At 43.1% G+C, this 19,141-nt stretch overlaps 3 protein-coding genes across 3 annotated transcripts; 1 reads left to right on the top strand and 2 right to left on the bottom strand.

The window, feature by feature from the left end:
- The first annotated feature begins 1,411 nt into the window (after window positions 1–1,411).
- Window positions 1,412–10,907, top strand: oit3 (oncoprotein induced transcript 3). The gene is made up of 9 exons (XM_030106371.1): window positions 1,412–1,469; window positions 4,384–4,758; window positions 4,840–4,950; window positions 6,630–6,752; window positions 6,868–6,990; window positions 7,249–7,409; window positions 7,553–7,965; window positions 9,395–9,494; window positions 9,637–10,907. The coding sequence occupies exons 1-9, from the start codon at window positions 1,412–1,414 to the stop codon at window positions 9,787–9,789; spliced, it is 1,617 nt and encodes a 538-aa protein (XP_029962231.1). The 3' UTR covers window positions 9,790–10,907.
- Window positions 10,908–11,057: 150 nt separating this feature from the next.
- pla2g12b (phospholipase A2, group XIIB) lies at window positions 11,058–12,721 on the bottom strand. The gene is made up of 4 exons (XM_030106566.1): window positions 12,139–12,721; window positions 11,554–11,642; window positions 11,273–11,438; window positions 11,058–11,176 (listed from the first exon to the last, which is right to left on the bottom strand). Exons 1-4 carry the CDS (start codon window positions 12,719–12,721, stop codon window positions 11,058–11,060), a joined length of 957 nt encoding a protein of 318 aa, XP_029962426.1.
- Window positions 12,722–13,978: 1,257 nt separating this feature from the next.
- On the bottom strand, window positions 13,979–17,429 carry LOC115399274 (uncharacterized protein C6orf118-like). The gene is made up of 8 exons (XM_030106564.1): window positions 16,800–17,429; window positions 16,505–16,625; window positions 15,910–15,971; window positions 15,194–15,318; window positions 15,031–15,092; window positions 14,573–14,736; window positions 14,385–14,438; window positions 13,979–13,990 (listed from the first exon to the last, which is right to left on the bottom strand). Exons 1-8 carry the CDS (start codon window positions 17,427–17,429, stop codon window positions 13,979–13,981), a joined length of 1,230 nt encoding a protein of 409 aa, XP_029962424.1.
- Window positions 17,430–19,141: the final 1,712 nt, after the last annotated feature.

The following is a 19,141-nucleotide window of genomic DNA, read 5'->3' as shown; positions in this document are numbered from 1 at the left end:
TAATTAAAGTCTGAAAGGTCGAGCTCAGCCAGGAGATCACGTGTGAGTTGACTGCGGTTTCCGGGGGGACGTGAGCGTAATCCACCCTGTTATTGACGGATTTCAGTTTTTCCCACCGGTTTCGATACACCGAGCCACAAATACAGGGAAACACATTTCGGCATCGAGCTTTGACGCGCACCTTAAAAGAAACAAATGAAAAGATGGTTTCAGTTTGGGTCGTGTAATGAAGAAGTCTCATCAAGACTGCGAGATGCCCTAACAGCATCTCTTTTTCAGGAGTAATTACAACTGTTCTGACTCATTTATCCCAACTACCTTGTTGATTAATGTCTTTGTTGATTTAATTACTTCCAAGAAGCAAAAAGTACTTAGTTCAGGTTAGTTTCTACAGCTTCTAAATGATGCAGGCCTTTTCTGCCTTATACTAGAGTTTTAGCCAAATAAAGAGATGGATGAGAGCATATTCCCTCTGCAGGCACAGCGCGTCTCCGTCGGGGGTCCCGGTCTGAACCCCACTGTAAATCCTGAGCATGAAAACCCCACCGCCACCTCGAAGTGAGCGATGCTCGAGCGGGGCACTAAGAAGATTAATCGGAGAGTTTAATGCTGCTATGGATTACATCATTGCTTGTGTTTTTACACTCAAGGATGAAAAATAAAGCAGACGTATTGATCATAAAGCACGTTGACATTTGTTTTAGAACAACCACTAGAGTGAAGATGTTTCATGTCCTGTCATTCCTTCTTTTTTTTGCTGTGTTGATTCAGCTGGCGAGACATTTGTGTAATTAATGGAAAACTGTTTTCTCTACTTTAATTGTTTAAACTGGAGGACTCTGTGTCTCCTCTCAACATTTTTGTGCCTTTGGTTATCATTCAAATGAAATTTTATTGAATGCACTACCATTACAATTTGATTTCTTTTCTGACCTTCCCAAACTCATTTATTAAAAAAAAAGAAAAAAAAAATCCAATTTGTAAGAGTGTAATGAAAAAAAATGTTACCATGGGAGTTTTTCAGGGAATTAAAAAAAAAACATTTGGTAAAACTATTCAAGATGTTGCCTTTCAGAACATTTATTAGTGTTTCTAATGTGGAGAATGAAGTAATTTAAGTAAAATGAAGGGAAAAACTTAATTTTGTGTGTGTGTGCGTGTGTGTTTGTGTGTCCAGCGAACTGTCAGTAGCTAAAGGCTGACAGGACTGAAACAATGAGAGGATGCTCCTGCTCCTGGATTTAGACGACACCAGGTCGGCGGTTCAAGGTCAGACATTGCCATGTCGGTGTGACACAGATAAGAGGCGCCTATTAAAGACAGACGTAGACTAATGATGAACCAGAACAGCAAAAGACACTGACATAAAGCCCAGGACTGGACCAGATTTCTAGTTAATCAAAGTTACATCATGATTCTTTTGGCGATCACATGCCTGCTGCAGGAGGTCATGGCAACTACAGGTGTAGGTGAGTGCACTCTCTCTCATGGTCACATGCACAATTAGCAGGAAATGTTTCATTTTTGTAAATTTTGTAACTGTACATATATGTTTTTGATTAAATCTTGTAGAAATTCAAGTGTTACTCTCAAACCAAAGTGATGAGTGTTTCAATGGGACTATTTTAGCGCTCCTCCTGTAAATGTGACAGAATTTTTAGTGTATATGTATCCAAGGTCTACTGCTATAAAATCTGTCACCAGTAGTTCAGAGTTGTTTGCAGGTTACTATGCCGTTGTGTATTTATAGTCTTTATTGATTTTTAGAAAATCCACATAAAAGGCCATCAGCTTTATCCTTTTTTTTTTTTATTATTATTATGAAAAGCAATAAGTGGATTGTCATCTTTCTCTGTTAAAGATAAGATTCGGGAGCCTGACTGGGGTCAACCGTGGCTCTACGCTCCCCTGATAGCCGTATTAAGTTATTCAAGCCCCATCTGGAAGATTTAACGCTTCCATTAGCGGACGCCCACATGAGTCAGCTCCGTCCTCTGCCTCCTCTGTGCTGCTGGAGCCGGAGCGCGCTGATCAGTCGTACGTCTCCAAAAATGGCCGTTAATGCTGTCAGAAGGCCCATAGTGTAGATAGATCCTTTTGCTTTTATTGGAACAGCAGAATGATGTGATCTATTGGTGGGAGGAGAAAGCGATGCACACCCCTAGAGCTGATGGTCACAATTTAGTTAAATCTCACACGAGTTATGGTAGTATCTGAGAACTATGACACTGTATATTCGGGAAGGTTTTTTTTTGTTTGTTTTTATTGTTACCAGTTAAACTGGTTAACCTTGGCCTTTGTTGGATGGAAAACTGAAACTTTAAAGCTACAGGAAAGTGAAAACATTAGAATTTTATGTAGTGCAGTTCAGCTAAATACAAATCTGGGAGGCTGGTTGTCACCCAAGATGCTTCCCGGCTTCAGCCTGTCAGTAAAGATGGTTTACTGCGAGCTGATCAAGCGATCAGCTGCTGTTGATGCTCAGTCATTAACACCCGGTCTCATTCAGGCACACGTTGCCCGCTCCCTCAAGTTGCTTCCTTTTGTTTTACGGCTGCCTCTTAATTACACCGTTGAGAGGGCACGAAGGAAGGGGAGAGACTATCGATTGTTTTGCTGCACTTTGTTTACTCTGCCCGTTTAAGTTGTTCTCCTGAGTCTGCACAACTGGCTGTAGTGAAGAGAGTCACTGCTGACAGACCTGGCTGGATAAAGAGCTCTGTGAGAACAGCTTATTGGCTCCTGGATCAATTAAACCTGACTTCATGCTACTGTTCATCTGGGTAATCCACAAGTTTCTTTCATGCTTACAGGTTTGCTCAAGTGACCGGCACAAATAAAGAGGGAAACGTGTTGACAGACTGGAAAAAAAAACCTTCAGCTGCTCCCAAATCACATAATGGTCTCAATTTTCTAGCTTCACTTCACCAACATCCACCTTTTTTCTGTAGCCGTTCATCCGAGGCTCAGGGGGCTGGAGTTTGTTCCAGACGAGACAGGGTGAAGGGCAGCGCACGTCCTGGACAGGTTCATGGCAGGGCCAGCTCACAGACAAGTCTAGAAGTAAAATAAATCCTGCATGGAAGAAAGATTAGATGCCCAGAGAAAACCAACCGAGGTACATCGAAACTATGAAGACTTTACCCAGAAGGCGGGCGGGGAATCAAACCCAGGGTTCTCAATGTGTGACCCATAATTTCTAACCACTGTTCTCACCATTCCTCTCAGTATGGAAGCTTTAGCTATAAAGGACTAAACACGATTTTAGGAACTACGGGTCCTTTTTCCAAATCACTTCAGCTGAGCAAACGCAGGTTGCACATGCAGCACCAAGTTCCATCGTTTCTGAGGAATTAAAAGCAACGGATGGATGAAGCAGTTACTAAATTCATTTCATTGATGCCCATTAAATATTTAAAGGAACCCAAGAGGCAAATCATTGCAAGTTGAAATAGTTGTACGGTGTAGTTATGTGTACTCATTTTAAACATTTCGCTGTTTTCCACAGTGTAATAGATGCTTCATTTGGGATTCTTGCTGCTTACAATGTTGGAAATTTACCATTTAAAAGCAGTTAAGCTCCGAGCTGTGAATACTTTTCCACAGAACTACGATGAATGGAACGTAGTGGTACTGAGATTGGATTTATACCAGAAACAGGCGTTTAGGCCCTGCTTTGAGGATCTGCTGCCTTTCTGTGAGACAGTCTCTTTTGCCAACTTTGTATAGAATACACCACAAAAAAATGTCATCATCACAATTTGTTCATTAAAATGCTTTCAATATCACAAGTAAAGGCAGAGATTACTCCTCCCACTGTTGCTGTAGTTTCACCCCAAAAAAAGGAAAAGAAATGTTAAAGCTGAGAATAATGACAACATTATCAGACTCGCTGTTCAATGTGAATAAACAGAAATGGTTCCTAATAATCTTGGTCACATGGCAGCTGTCACGAGAAGCCCTTTGAGACGGCTTGAATATAAAATGCACCATGTACATAGAATAGACTGAAAACCCCTGTAAACAAGCAATAACTGTTAGTAGACCTTCCATGAATTTCCGTCCTACTCCACTTTGATTTGGAGAATTATTCTTTTTTATTCCAAATAGAACCTCAAAAGAAAATCAAACCGTCACCGCAGTACAAGGTCCCAACAACAGAAAAAAAAAAACCTGTATTCATTCGACATGACATTCAGAACTGTTTGAGTTCAAAGTTTTCTCTCCTATTTCTTTACTTTGAGTAAATTGCAAACCCTAACCCTAATCCTGGAATTAATTGCGATTAATAAATGTATATTTTGACAGCCCTACATTATTTGATCACGATTATTGTTATTGTCACTGACAGCCCTAATATACATCAATATGCCCCCCCTTCAGCCCCGGACCCCTGTGTTGCCTACATCAGCCTGAATGAGCCCTGGAGGAACACCGAATACCATCTGAACCAGTCGTCCGGCGTGCCGCAGTGTGACAGCCACGTGTCAGGCGAGTGGTACCGCTTCACAGGCATGGCCGGAGACGCCATGCCCACTTTCTGCATCCTGGAGAATCACTGTGGCACTCACGCCCCCGTTTGGCTCAACGGCAGCCACCCCCAGCTCCACGAGGGCATCACCAGCCTCCCCGTGTGCGCCAGCTTCAACAACAACTGCTGCCAGTGGAGCTCCAGGGTGGACGTCAAGGCCTGTCCCGGGGGATACTTTGTATACCGACTGCCCAGACCCTCAGTCTGCTTCCATGTCTACTGTGGCCGTGAGCAGACACATCAGACACGTTTACTTCTGAAGATGTTTTGTGCCTTACTGTTTTTTTTTTTTAATGTGTGTTGCACAGATTTCTATGATATCTGTGACGAGGTGGACTGTGCTGGCCGCAGATGTCCAGAGGCAGAGTGTCGCTGTGCTCCAGGAACTGTGCTGGGACCGGACAGACAAACCTGCCTGGGTGAGAAGGGAGGGGGGCAGGAAGAGAGCACACAGATAAGGTGTACAGCAGGCAGAGATAAGACAGGGAACATGGAAACAGTTCCTGGAAAAACAATAACAAAACAAACCAAGTGGATTCTTTCGACTGTTTGAGACTTTTATTCTGAGATGACTCCATGGTGACATATAGTGAACACAGTGACAGACAGAATGGCTCATAACACACACTTTATATCACAGTGGTGTGTTGGAATATGAGTGTATCGTTATATAATGGTGTCTGATTAACTGCAGAGTACAGGATACAGTGGTGAGTGAGGTATTTACATCCTTCCATGAATGGTAATCCTCTGTGATAAACAGCATCCAGCATGTTTAAAGAGCAAAGTAACAAGGATTCTGAAGCAAAATGTTTATTTATACTGAATGAAAAGGAAGTCTTTTTCTGATGACAAACCAAAGTTTTATATTAAGTTCCTTTAGGATGTGTGATATGTTGTATAAACCACTACATGGAATTCAGTTTTTCATAAGAGAGACTTTGTGACATCTTCTGATTTGTAAACAGTTTATCTTCAGTTTTACTGGCATTCAGAACCAGTGTGAATTTCAACAAATTGGACTAAATAGTATTAAGCACTTATTGCAGACATTTAAAATGAGAGTTTTTGGGACGATAAAGTACAGTCTCAATGGCACAACAATGAAGCAGCATCCCTGATGTCCAGATCTGCACTACCGACATACATTTTTATTCCTGGGAAGGCTTTTTCATGTTCTTCAAATAGCAATATTTACTTGATGTGCTTATAGTTTACAGTTTTCTTGGCTTGCCAGAGTCCTGAATGGAGACTAATCCTCTTGATTACTTTGGTTACTGAGCTTCTGATTTGCACTGAAGCAATACCAAGGTATACATATCAAAAAGAGTTTCTACCGTCCTATGATATGGAAATGAAAAACCTCTTACAGTAATTGAAAAAAATCAGTGGTAACAGGCCTGTCCCTTCTGCAGGCATTAGGTTGGTTCTTCGCATTCGGAGTGGGGAACTTGAGTTTGAATCCCAGTTACAGTTGGAAGATTAAGTTCAGCGCTAGTTCCAGTGACTTTCTGTGACACCGTCTGTGAAAACAGAACAGCAAAATAATAGAAAACAATAGCCCATCATCCTATCAAAGTGACGAATCAGCAGTGGAAATAGCTATTTAATTGCTTTGTCAATAACGCATTATGGGCATTCAGTTCATCTTCCATTCCACTTTTTCCAATTTGAGGTTGCAGGGTTCCACAGCCAATACCAACTAACAATGGGCAAAGGCAAAGTACTTCCTGGACCAGTCGCCAGTCCATCACAACTCTTTAGAAATGCATCGCCACTGAGAGTCACCAACTTGCCCCAAATATGTGTTACGCCTCAAAAGTGACGCCTCCATTTCTCTGCTCTCACACACCCTTTTGTTCTTTGCTCTCCCGCCCTCACACTTTTTTAACTTCCTTTAATTTCATCCCTCATTATTGCATTCAGCAGTCCTCGGCCTTATAAACTCACTTTTAAAGTCCCCCAAGGTCGATTTATCACTGTCTTCCTCGGAACACTAAGTGAATTTCCGGCAGTATACCCCACCCATCTGGTGCCCAGTCGATTGAAATAAGACCGGTCTAATAACGATGTTCGACCTGATGTGGTGTGTTTTTAGATGTGAATGAATGTGATAAAGCCAACGGTGGCTGCGCGGAGGTGTGTGTGAACACCAAGGGGTCCAGGCGCTGCGAATGTGGCCATGGCCGCGTGCTGGATGAAGATGGACTCAACTGCAGAGGTACGCCTGCGTATCTGTAATTATATGACACTCAGAGATAATTTAAAAAAAAGGGGGTTTACAGGGTGCACAGTAGTTGTTAATCCTTTCTCTGTCTCTGTCTCGCCTGGTGAAGCGATAGAGGGCTGTCACGTTAACAATGGAGGCTGCAGCCACGGCTGCTCCTCTCTCCTGGGCACATATCAGTGTCACTGCCCCCGGGGGCTGGAGCTGGGAGAAGATGGACGCACGTGCCAGGGTGCGTATGTTTCTCTGGATTTCTGAGGGGGAAAATGGATTTTCAGTTCTATACTCGAGAGAGACCAGCTGACTTACAGATGTGTGCTTGCATTTATCTCAAACCTATTCCAGTGGGACAATTGCTACTTTTTTCTGTGATCACATGAGCGTGGAATAAACTAAAGCTTATCGATGTTGTTGCATCCATCCATTCTTTGCTTTCTTTGGCTTTACGGGACCATAGCAGTACGTCACGTCTGCCTCTCCTCCCCTGCAGTGCCGGTCCTGTGTGACTCCAGCTCCATCACAGTATCGGTTCCGAAGGACCTGGTCGGAGGGCTGGAGCTCTTCCTGTCCAACTCGTCTTGTCGAGGCGTCTCCAACGGCACACACATCAACCTCAACTTCAGCCTCAAGACCTGCGGCACGGTGGTGGAGGTCAGCGGCACAGTACACTGGTCGGGGTTCTGGTTAAAGGTCAACAGGATGCTTATAGTACAGTTAAAAAGCAGGGTGTGGATTGTTGGTGATCGTCAGGAACTGAAAAAAGCTTTTAAAGTAATTCAGATGTCAACTTTTAGGTGACAGAAAACAAGATTGTGGGGACCAACCTGGTGACCGGCCTCCCCCGGAGCAGTCCAGGCAGCAGCAGGGACTTCATCGTCCGCACCAGCAAGTTGGTTCTGCCTGTCACCTGCGAGTTCCCCCGGGAGTACAACGTGTCCGACGGATACCAGGCCAGTCTGCGCAGCTCGGCCCTGGAGCTGGCCGGCCACAGCGAGGGAGTCTTTCGCTTCTCGCTGGAACTCTTCAGGAGCGCCGAGTTCTCGGAGCCGTACAGCACTCCTCCACAGCTCCGCCTGCACGATTCGCTGTTCTTCGGGGTGGAGCCCCAGGAGAGGGTGGAGGGCCTTTCCACGCTGGTGGAGTGCTGCTTCGCTACACCCGGACCCAAAGCAGACCAACCTCTCAAGTATTACCTCATTAAAGATGGGTGTGTACCTTTTCACCGTTACATTTCCACTTCATCAGCCAAACATTAGCTGCTACCTGAGATCAGCTCATCACAAACGGTGGATGCTACCAAAGCCATGTAATACAGGAAGCTACATCCACTCGACAAAGAGAAGTGTGTGTTGTGGTCTCTAAAATACCAGGCTGGCTTCCTTTAAGTGCAGGTTATCACTGCCCAATGTGGCAGAACGAACTAAAACCGTGATTTAGAGACGTGCCACACCAAATAACCGCCCTCTGTTGTACTAATGAGAGGGCCAAAGAAACAGTATTTGCATTTGTAGTAGAAGTAATTGTTTTACAATCATATGCAGAATAATCTTTTTTCTTTAATGTGATAAAGCATTTCTAAGGTAAGCCCCCTTAGGATGAGACATGTCTTTTTTTAAGAGGTTTACCCAAGTCAGCGCTAATAGTATGATTATAAAAGGAACGAGCAAACACATTTATTGAAAATAAATTAGAGGCTGAGAAATTAAAACTTGATTGTATCGTTGTTATAAAATCATTAACTCCCCAGTGATGATCATTGGTTACTATTAATACTGAGGAGATGTGGATGTGTGTCTCACATTTGAAAGCTTTATTTCCCAGTACACTATTCAAAGATCCGAGATAGTATTTTCCAAAAGAGAGGATTAATGGGAAGACATTAGACTCAGAACTGTTTTGTAGATAAACATGAACTCATCTTAACAATCATCAGTTTCTCTGAGCACGGTTTGAAGTGTAACTGTGGGGCTCACACTACAAATAATTCCATAAATGCTGTGACATTGACGTCACAATCGCTGACTCTAAAACATGAGCAAATATAAAGACAAATTCTTGATACCATGTGAGCATGGACTGATTTGATACGATGGATGACTGACTGTCTGAAATGTGATGTTCATGAATAAATTGTGGACATATATGTCCTTTGAAAAATGTCTAGCTAATCCCACAAATATATTCACAAACACAGTGAAATAAATGCCAGCAGTGTCAGATCTCTGACGTCTGTGTGTCATGGAGCCTTTGTATCGGCTGGCTGACTGTTAAAGGACGGAGAAGCTGTCAGCAAACAGAGAAATGTCGTGTGAAAAATGCCACTTGTCTTACTCTCTGATCAATGTAAAAAGAACACAAGCATGTTACGGGGGGAATAAAAAACAAGTAGAAGAAGCTTTATCATCTATGAAATCCTCACTTTCAACTAACCTTTCTTTTTGTGAATGAAGAGCCGAGTTTCTTTCCCAGCAGTATAATCTATTTTCACGATTCTCCATTAAAAATACAGCAGTGTTTCAGGACCCCGGGGCGGCTAACCTTGATGAAGTGTCTTGTTAAAGATATAAATGGATCAGTGAGAAGCAGATATCAGCTGCAGGTATGACTTGGTTTCCTCTCTTTGGTTTCCTGCGCAGATGCATTTCTGATGAAACAGTGACACAGTACTCATCAAAGGACCAGCTCTCCAAGCACTACCAGGTTCCTGTCTTCAAGTTCATTGGCAAGGACAACCGAGTGAGTAAAAGAAGCATGCTGGGAGCCAGCTGGCAAATGTGTGCGTGGGCTAATGTGTGTGAAGTCTGCAATTCATATATTTCCTGCGAAGGCTCGACTGTATCTGTAAGTCTAAAAGCAAGCTTGCTTCTTCTGTTTGCAGCAAGTGTTCCTGCACTGCCAGGTGTTAGTATGCAGGGCGGGAGACTCCCGCTGCGCTCAGCAGTGCCGGGGACGCGTCCGAAGGGCGGCCCGGGCGAGTGACCCCCGGGAGCAGCAGACCCTGAGCGCAGGCCCAGTCTTCATCCTGCCGTAGTCGCATTATTAACATAAAGCCAACAGCGCAACCATTGAGAAAATCACCAAGGAGCACATGCCATCAGCACAAGTCACAATCATTAAAGTGGCATTCCCATTTAGTTTATCTGAGTTTATTTGGCATCCAAAACACCAAATTAATGTAGGAAAACACTCCATTGCAACGCCCCTTTCAGGTCTCACATATACACAAAAACATGGAAAATGTACAGAATATACTTGGGTTTTTTTTTTGGTTTTTTTTTACATCTCGCTCATGATAACTTGACTCCTGGTTAACACATCCGAGTGTCTGTATCTTTTCCCACAACTGCCTTGTAGCACAACTCACTGACATTAAAGTGAATGACATTTCTATTAGAAGCCATTCACGAAGGCCACAGCTCATTTGTAACATCTGGAGCATGAGAACTGTTTTTCTAGGTCACACGTTCAGGCATTTCTCAGGCTTCATCACAGCTTAGAGATTTACTGGATTTCTGACAGTGGTTTATATTTCACACTATCTACACTTGAAAAATACATGGAAACCATCCACGGATGCATCGCGGCTCATTTTCTGGGTGTAATCGATGGTCTGGGAGCCTTGTCACTTATTAGAGCGTGGTGAGAAACAGATATCAGTATGCCGCGCCTGGAAATTATGTGCACACTTCATCACTCTGACAATTAATCTGGAGTTAATCGTGTCAGCCGAACTGCAATTTGTTATGCATTTACTCATGAAAACAACAAATAACTGGCAAATAACTTACATCAAACATTAACATAGCGACTGTAATAAGCGTTCAATTTACTCAACGTTTGTGCAGACTCACTCGACAAATCTAAGGTAGCAGCACACAACAGGCCTTATGAGCGAACATTGGTAATTATCTTGTGTCTTCCCTTTCAGAGGAAATGAATGCATCTACAATATCCTTCACTTATCCTTATCAGGCGCTTTGGAGTGATGAAGTAATTTATGCTAATATGGAGTCATAGAAGCCTAAAAGTAGCCTGAAATGAGGAAAATGGAGAGTTTAATATGCATGAGCCGTTAATTGAGTTTCTGAAAGTTACAGCCAGACAAGTAAGATCTGTCAGCATCGCCGATGAATAAATCTGTGTCAACTGTTCGTGGCAATCCCACAGTTATGTTTCGTCTTTTGTTTTCTCTAATCTAGAGAGTATGATCTCTTTGACAAAGAGCCTGTAAATACACCGTCAGGTGTCTCAGAGAATGTGTCTGTGATCGTAAAAAGGAGTCGTCCACAGCCCTCTGTGTCACAGCTCGTCTTTGTCCTCTCCGTTGCAGAGACAAGCTGCCCTCTGGCTGTTCATGTAGGGCCTGCAGCCGAGAGTCCACACCGTGTTGTAGAGAGCGTCTGCCACCGATTCACAGGCTGGAAACAGAGAGGAGTGTTTCACCTTTGTTTGATGATTGGAAACTAACTGACTGACGATGATGGTTGACATGTAACTATCTTTAAATATCTCACCTTGCACCTTTGACTGAAAGCCCAGGCTCTTGTTGAGGTCGGAGCAGATGTCGTGCAGACACACACGAAACTTGGAGTCACAGACGTACTTGTTTGTGCCGCAGGTGTCGTAACACGCATCGAGCTGGTTGCAGCACTTTGTCATGGCGGGGATCCCCAGGTCGAGCTGTCGGGTTAAGAAAGAACTTACACTTAACTCGTAGACAATGCTCCATTTTCAGCTGCTGTTGGTTATGATAAGCCCAATTTTAAAGTGTTAGTATTATGAACAGGCTACATACTGCAGCATTCACCTGGAGTCCGATCAGGGACGAGCTGCAGCCGTTGGGCTCGGGGAGCTGGTAGCCCGGGCGAGGCTGGGGAATTTCTCCTGGAAAACACAAGTTTCATCTTGAGCTGAAGTAGCACAAAATCCTGCATCAATTAAGGTCATTATGTACTTCCAGTCGAGTATCCTCAGGAGACTGGTTCTCACAGGTGTGTGTCTTTACACAGATAAGATATTAGTTCTGTCAGAGAACATGTGTATGGATTACAGGACTGTACAGACTTCTCCAGGGACTGATAAACAATGCGTATCTCCAGCCGGAGGGCCCGAGCATCTTATCTTGACTCAAGACGTCAGTGGGTGTTAATCTGATCGCAAAAGAATTGATTGCATTTGAAGGCTGCAAGTGTGCCAAGCAATGACACGAATAAACACACATTAACGCAACAAATCAACAAGGATACAGGATGTAAATGATCAAATCGCAATCTGTCCACAGAGAGCGGACCTGCCAGAAAATGTTGGCTCTCAGAGCAGTTGAGGAATCCTCTGAAAAGATCTGTGATCAGGAAGCAAGAGTGAGTAAAACCATGCGTACCGTGTTTGCAGCGGTACTGACATACACCGTTGTGGCCCCCGACCAGCTCCACGAGAGAATCAAAGTATCCATGCATGGTCTGGAAACCGCTTCTGATGGAGTTGATGCTCCAGCTGCTGTCCTCTTCCTGCTCCGGGGCCGTGCTCTGATTCTGGACGGGTCGGATCTCATTCCTGTCTTCGTCTTCAGATGACGGTTTCTCATGTGTGGCAGCATCTTCAGTCAGCTCTTCCGTGGCGGTGGGGTTTCCGGCATCCCCGTCGGCCTCCAACTCTTTGCCATTTTCAGCATCTGCAGCCACTTCAGGTTTGTCACCTTCTGGGTTTTCTTCTCCAAATATTTTAGAAAGTATATTATCACCGAAAGCTGAATTGACTGGAGCTTGCTCGGCTGGTGACGGATCACCTGTTGTCGTGTCTGTACCAGCTTCAGCAGCTTCAGCAGCTTCAGCAGCTTCAGCTATGACACCCTCGTTGACAGGAAGGGCATCCTCCTCTTTATCCTGAGCTTGGTAGTGGCCTAAAGTGGCCCCCAAGGCCGAGGATTCGCAGAGGAGGAGCAGGATCACAGTCCGGAGTAACATGGTGTTTAGTCCAAGCAGAGGCCGTTCTTCACAGAGTGAAGAGTTGTTGACACGGAGAGAAGAAGAGAGGCAGTGAGGGGCAAAAACAATCGCCTCCGACTGACTTTTTCTGCCGGAGTTTTAGACTTTGGCCTCTGATTACAGTTGGACGGACAGCAAGGCATGCCCTCGTGTCAGGGGCAAAGGCCGCCTCGTATCAATACAACGTAAAGCTTTAGTAAGTCTGATAATCCTCTCATGATCTGTGATTCTGCTCTGCAGGTTAAACGAATACTCTCATAACAGTTTTGATATTTCTAACTGACTCATTTTGACTCCAGTCAAATGAAACTTGATTGACTTAAAGGAAATTATTCCTTTCATTCCCTTTAGCACTTTGCACATCTAATGCTGTCATTTCTCCTCAGTGACCTTTCACACGATACTGAAAACCTCAAACTGTCCTCAGCGTGTTTGATAAAGGTCACAGACACACACATCAGCTTCAAACGACTACAGAGACAACGAGAATGATTTTACTCTTCTGACGTTAATTATTTTAAATGTGCAAATGTAGAAAACGTTGCAGCCTTGAAACAATGTTCCTGAGACAGAAAAATCAATGCATTTGACAGATGGGACAGTGAAATGAAGCTCAGAACTTCTGCAATAGTCGCATAACACATGTCTCTGCTGCCCTCTTGTGCTTTGAAAAGGATAGTACCACTCAAACCTTAAGTACCCGACTGTGTGTGTGTGTGTGTGCGCGCGCGCGCGCGCGCGTGTGTAAATCACTGAAAGACAGAAACCAGGCAAAGTCCTTCCATTATCAAATATTAAATGCAATATTAATAATATCACAAAAAGAAATGCATTGGACACAACAGATAATCTTCCAGTTTCATACAGTACAGAGTACACCCCTCCCCCGCCAACCGCCCCGTCTTGGTCAGCAAAACAGGTTTTGATCAATGAATTTACAAGATAAGATCTGCTGCCTTTGACCTTCGTCAGTGGAGCGAAAACATTGGACCCTAATATCTGACATGTTAAGGAGAATGGGACGAAAATGAAAAACACAGTAGTATAAATGGTTTCTGTCCAAGTACATCTGGCCTTTGAAGAGATGCAGTCACAGCTCAAGTTGTTCAGTATTTTTATTCAATAATACATTTGGTGGAAGAAAGTGTTCAGGTATTGCAATGCCAGTGGTTGCATACAGCATGCCTCTTCCTCTTGGACTGCTGCAGAAGGAGGAACGCGGCGTGGTAATCACGATCACCGGTCGATCTGATGACGATTCATGACATTTACCACAAACTTTCATGTGAGGAAAATGTTTCTCTGCATTATGAGCAAACAAAGTCATTCATTTGGTTTGTTGATCACCGTGTATTTCATCCCACAGCATCCTGTTTTAAGAAAGCAGCAGTGAGAATGAGGGACGAACCAGTCCAGTGTAACATCCAGCGTGTGTCACACGCCACATACCGTCTGACGGTCCTGCTGACCTTTTCTCTGTCCAGCACTGCATTGATTCTATCTTCCAGATCCTAAGAAGTGAAAGACAAAAATAGAAAAGATAATTATTAATCAACCACCAAGAAAAACAAGCAATCTAAGTCTATGATACCATGACAGGAATACAGCATAATTTACACAAAAAGAGAGAGACTCCTCTTACCTTATTGATGGTCCGGAGACGCTCATTTGAGGCGATTAGATTCACTATCTCAATCTGGAAAAAAAAAAAAAAATCAAAATAAATAAGTACAGTCACTTTTCCTGTATTGACTGATGTAAAAAGATTAAAAATACAAACTGATGTGTTGCCTTCAGAACACACCAAGATGAAGCGAATTTCCACAGAACCTTCTTGTCTTTGATGCTTCTCTCCATGTTGGTGGTCACATCAGCGGACACCATCTTGTTCTTCATCTCTTCTTCCAACTGCTGGATCTCCCTCCACACACTCCGCACCTGGAGCCTCCTGACCCGGACGCCGTCGCTGCGGCCGCCGGCGCCGTCCCGCGGGCCTGACAGAGATGTTCCAGCACAGAAACATGAGGCCGCCGCTGTGAATAATGGCGGATTTGTACTTTAAATCCCCTGCAGGCTGCAAGAAGTCACAGCTGACTCAGTGGTGCTACAAACCCCTCTTCATATCTGCTGGCATGACAAAGTGATTATTTGTTCTGTCCATTCACACCAGAGAAACACAATCTTTTAAAAGTTAGCATGTGTGCGCTTGACTGGCAGAGTGATGTACAGTAGAGGCTTACATGTGGCTGTACTGATGGTTATGTTAAAGAGTCAGTCTTGAGACTCACACGTCAAGAGAGTGTCCTCCGGGCTTTCAGTAGCTGGAATGTTCTCTAATTCATTTCGGGCCCTGAAGTTATAACAGAATAAACATGTTGAAATAAATAGCGTGTGAACAGTGTACTATCTTAAAATATGCAGTGTATTTTGTTCCTGGTATCCTTGTTGTACCGTTTGTTCTCCTCCAGAGCGCTTTTGGCCTCGTGCTCCAGCTTTTCAACCTCTTCCAGAGCTTCCTCCAACTCCATTTCCTTTGCTTTGAGAGCGCCAAGACCCGAGGGAGCAGCTTTCTGTGCCTAAAACAAAAACGTGACAGCAAAAGAAGCTGAGAATTTTTATTTTTTATTTTTTGAAATTGTGCCAAAACATTTCTTTTCGTTTACGATAAAGCCTTTCTGATGTGCATTTGTTGTAATCGTCATCACTTTTCCCATGAATTCAGTCCCAAGTGTTCAGTTGCGATCTTCCCAAACATAAATAAAAACTTCCCTGTTTCTTCAAAGTCTTTTAATTTAACATTTTGTCTGTGAATATAGTTTTGTTTCAATATAGTGACTTCAGTATGAAAAACCCTCCAAGAAATACAGGAGTGAATGTGTTCCTTCTGAGGGGCTTTTTGGCCGACACGGATTACAAAACAAAAGGGGGAAAACCTCATTCAAGAACAGGACTGTAATTAATCACAGGTAACATGAGCATATTGTGCTTGCTGACAAAAAAAATAAAAACCTGGAAAAATGTCATTCATTCGTCAATTCATGTGTCAAATGTTCTTATTGCTGTCATGTAAATTCATTCCAGAAGAAAACTATTAAGTACTTTATTACTTTGTAATTGTCCTTGCTCTTCTTATATTCAGTCATTACAGAATAGTTAGTGTGTTTTACCGTCTTGGGAACAGCTGAGTGTGAAGGCATCAAGTGGTTGGTATATAAACCGTACTCAGTCTAATGAGGAAGCAAGCACACAAAACAATGATTCATTACAATTTTGTCATTTTTAAGTAGGCTTTCTTTTAGATAAGAGAAACAATTGTATTATCTCAGACCATCTAACAGACACACAGCATGAGTGTGTCCTTGTTTGGAACAATCAGAAGGAGAAACTTGAATATTCAGTTATAATCCCTGACATTTACATTTATAGTCTTGCTTATGTGCAAAATAAAATAATTCAGATAAGGAAGAATATGAAACTATTACAAGTAAACCAGTTTCATTCACAATGGGATCCAATGTATCTATTTTTATACTTTTTATTTGACTGTTTGTGCCAAAAACAAATTTCCATGGCCTCTCTTAATAGTGGACGGTAATAAAAGCGCTGTCCTCTGATGACCTGCTCCATGACGCTTCACCATGGTTGCTCTACTCTACTTGTGCTTGCAGCACCAGGGACTCATTCTCTGCTGGCTCTAATACATCTGACTGCACATGCTAAAAATGTTCTACTGGGTCCAGAAGAAATGGAAAAAAAACCCCTTAATTTCCCTCAGGATGCTTCCAAATACTGGCGAGCCTTCACACACATCATCAAAGACGTCACTGCACACCGCCAGGCGGCCTCTGTTGGGCCTGCTCCCTGCTGCCAGCTCTTTCACCTCCTGTGTGCGACAGTAACACACATGCATCATTAACAAGGTAATGTGTGCCATACAGTCAGTACTTGTCTGCTGTGCAAAATTTCCAAGTGTCAAAGCAGCATTTCAAGACTAACACTTTATAAAAAAATTGGATTTTTAAACAAGAAATAGGATTGTTAGTGTGAACATCCTCACCTGTTTGACTTTCCTCTCATGCGTTTCAGCTGCACTGGCCCCAGCGCACAGGTTCTCACAGGCTGCAGCCGCCCTGCCAAACTGCTGTTTGATCTCATGCTGGCTGGTATTATTCATGCCATCAGAATGACTGGAGTTAACCTGAGAGCTCCCCTCCACATCAGATGAGGAGTTGTTTGGCTTCTGGGGAGAAGATTTATGCTGAAGTGGCAAAGAGTCTGAGGAAGAATGATCTGTTTTAAGAGTTTTATCTTCTCTTGTGCCTTCATGTGATAAATAATCAGTAGCCTGATCTTTGCTTGACTTCATGATCCCAGACTCAACCAAAGCAGCGCCAGAGGTGAACTCAGAGGCATACTTTCCCTCTTCTTTCTTCTTCACACACGTTGATATCTTTGTCTGTCTTTTCTGCGGTGCCAGGGGTGTTGGGATCTCTTCTAGGTTCTGAGATGTCCTCCAGAAACACCGCTTGGTCTCAGCACGAGGCTGTCTTTGGTTCAGGCTGCGGGGACCCAGGTGGCCTGAGGTGTAGGTCCGGACATCAGCCTTCTGTCCGATTTCAGCCGCCAGCAGCAGCCGGTGGATATCACTTCCATAGCACTGTGGCTTTGACTTACATCTGTTTGACATCCTACAGGCACAACACTATGAAAAAGACACAAATAATTCCTCTGGACTGTACCCAACATACATGGCAGTTTTCAATGTACAAAAAAAAATTCTCTCTGTGTAGTTAGATAAATATATATACAACTACAAATTTAAATATGTAAAATTGAACTCAACTGTATAATTTCTCAGCTAAATATAATTGAAACAGTTTAAAATGTGTTTTTAACACTAGAAGTGCAAAACTTAATATTTACATTGCAGGATGTTTCATGCAATTAAAAAATATATATTCCTATTCACACCAAGCATGAGAAAAACTCACTTAACCACGATGTTGAAGTAGAAATTCAGCTGCTTGTTGCAGTTTGGAGACAAACTTTCCTCGAGCGTCCACCAGCAGCGTGGCCTTTACTCGGTTACCATGGAGGCCGAGGCGCGCGCTGCTGCTGCTGCGTTCAATGTCCTGACAATAGTCGGACCCATGACTTCTTAGGTGTACTGTTCAGAAAACAAAGGAGGGTAAAAAAACTGCTATGTTTTTTATTTTCATTCGCATGTTTTTACTTAGCTGTAAAATTGCTTAACATTGTTCACAAAATTATGATTTTAGGCATACAATTATTTTGTGGATTTGTTTGAAGAAAGTAAAGACTTAAAATAACAATTAGGTAAGGGCCATCATTTAACTACTCAAATCATTCATTCATTCATTCATTCATCAACCAACTTAGATGACCTCTACAATACAACAACAACAGCTGCTTCAGCAAAAGCATTTTATTTGCATGTTCTCCCCCTGTCTGCGATGGTTTCCTTTCATGGCCTAAAAACGTGCATATGAGGTTAATTGGTGAGGCTCTTCTTGTGTGGTTGTTTACCAACGACCCATCCAGGGAGCATCCTGACCTCGCACATCAGATTGGCGGCTGGGATTGGCTCCAGTGCCCCGTGACCCTGAACAGGATAAACCGTGTAGAAGATGGATGGAGACGGAACAAAAAAGAAAATGCTTAAATCAAACGATTACCTTAATCTTGTTGTTTGCAGTAATTGGGTTATGTGAGCAACTGAACACACAGTCTGGAGGCTAACCTAAAATGCAAGAGGGAGGGAGGAGGAGAAGGCGAAAGAAACTCGGCCCCAGGGTTGGAATGACCAGAATAGGAAAGCACCCAGATGGCAAAGCTGAACATGGAGAAATCGTGTAACATGTCATGCTTCACTGAAGTAAGTAGCATCATACAGCAGAGATTGCATTCCTGCATATTTCTTCAGTTCCAGTAGCATTTAATGTTATTATGTTAAATTAAAGGGTGCAGCAAAGGAAGCCTGTAGTCTCTCAGGAGTTTATGTGTCAATAGAGGATATGGCACTGATGAATAGGAAGGCAAAAGTCTGTTTTCAAATTACTGCAATAAGTTAAACCATGTACTTGTTAGTTTTAGATTCATTTAAAATTTTCTGTACTGCTGGATGCTGGAGACAATCCCAGGTAACTGTAGCCAAAGGCAGGAAATTTGAACTGTCCAGAGTGTACCCTGTCCTATATGAAGCTGGGATTGGTCCCAAAGGGTTGGATTAAATAAGCATTTATTTCTTCCTACTCCCTTTCATACCTTGAAATTAAACTAGTACTCTATATTGCCTATGTGATTGGATGTTGTGACTTTCTTTTCCTTTCATTGTTTACTTTGATTTTTATTACATGTTAGAAATAAAGTTTCTACTAT

Source organism: Salarias fasciatus, chromosome 13 (assembly GCF_902148845.1).
Source record: "Salarias fasciatus chromosome 13, fSalaFa1.1, whole genome shotgun sequence".
NCBI lineage: Eukaryota > Metazoa > Chordata > Actinopteri > Blenniiformes > Blenniidae > Salarias > Salarias fasciatus.
This window is presented reverse-complemented; position numbering and strand designations above follow the sequence as displayed.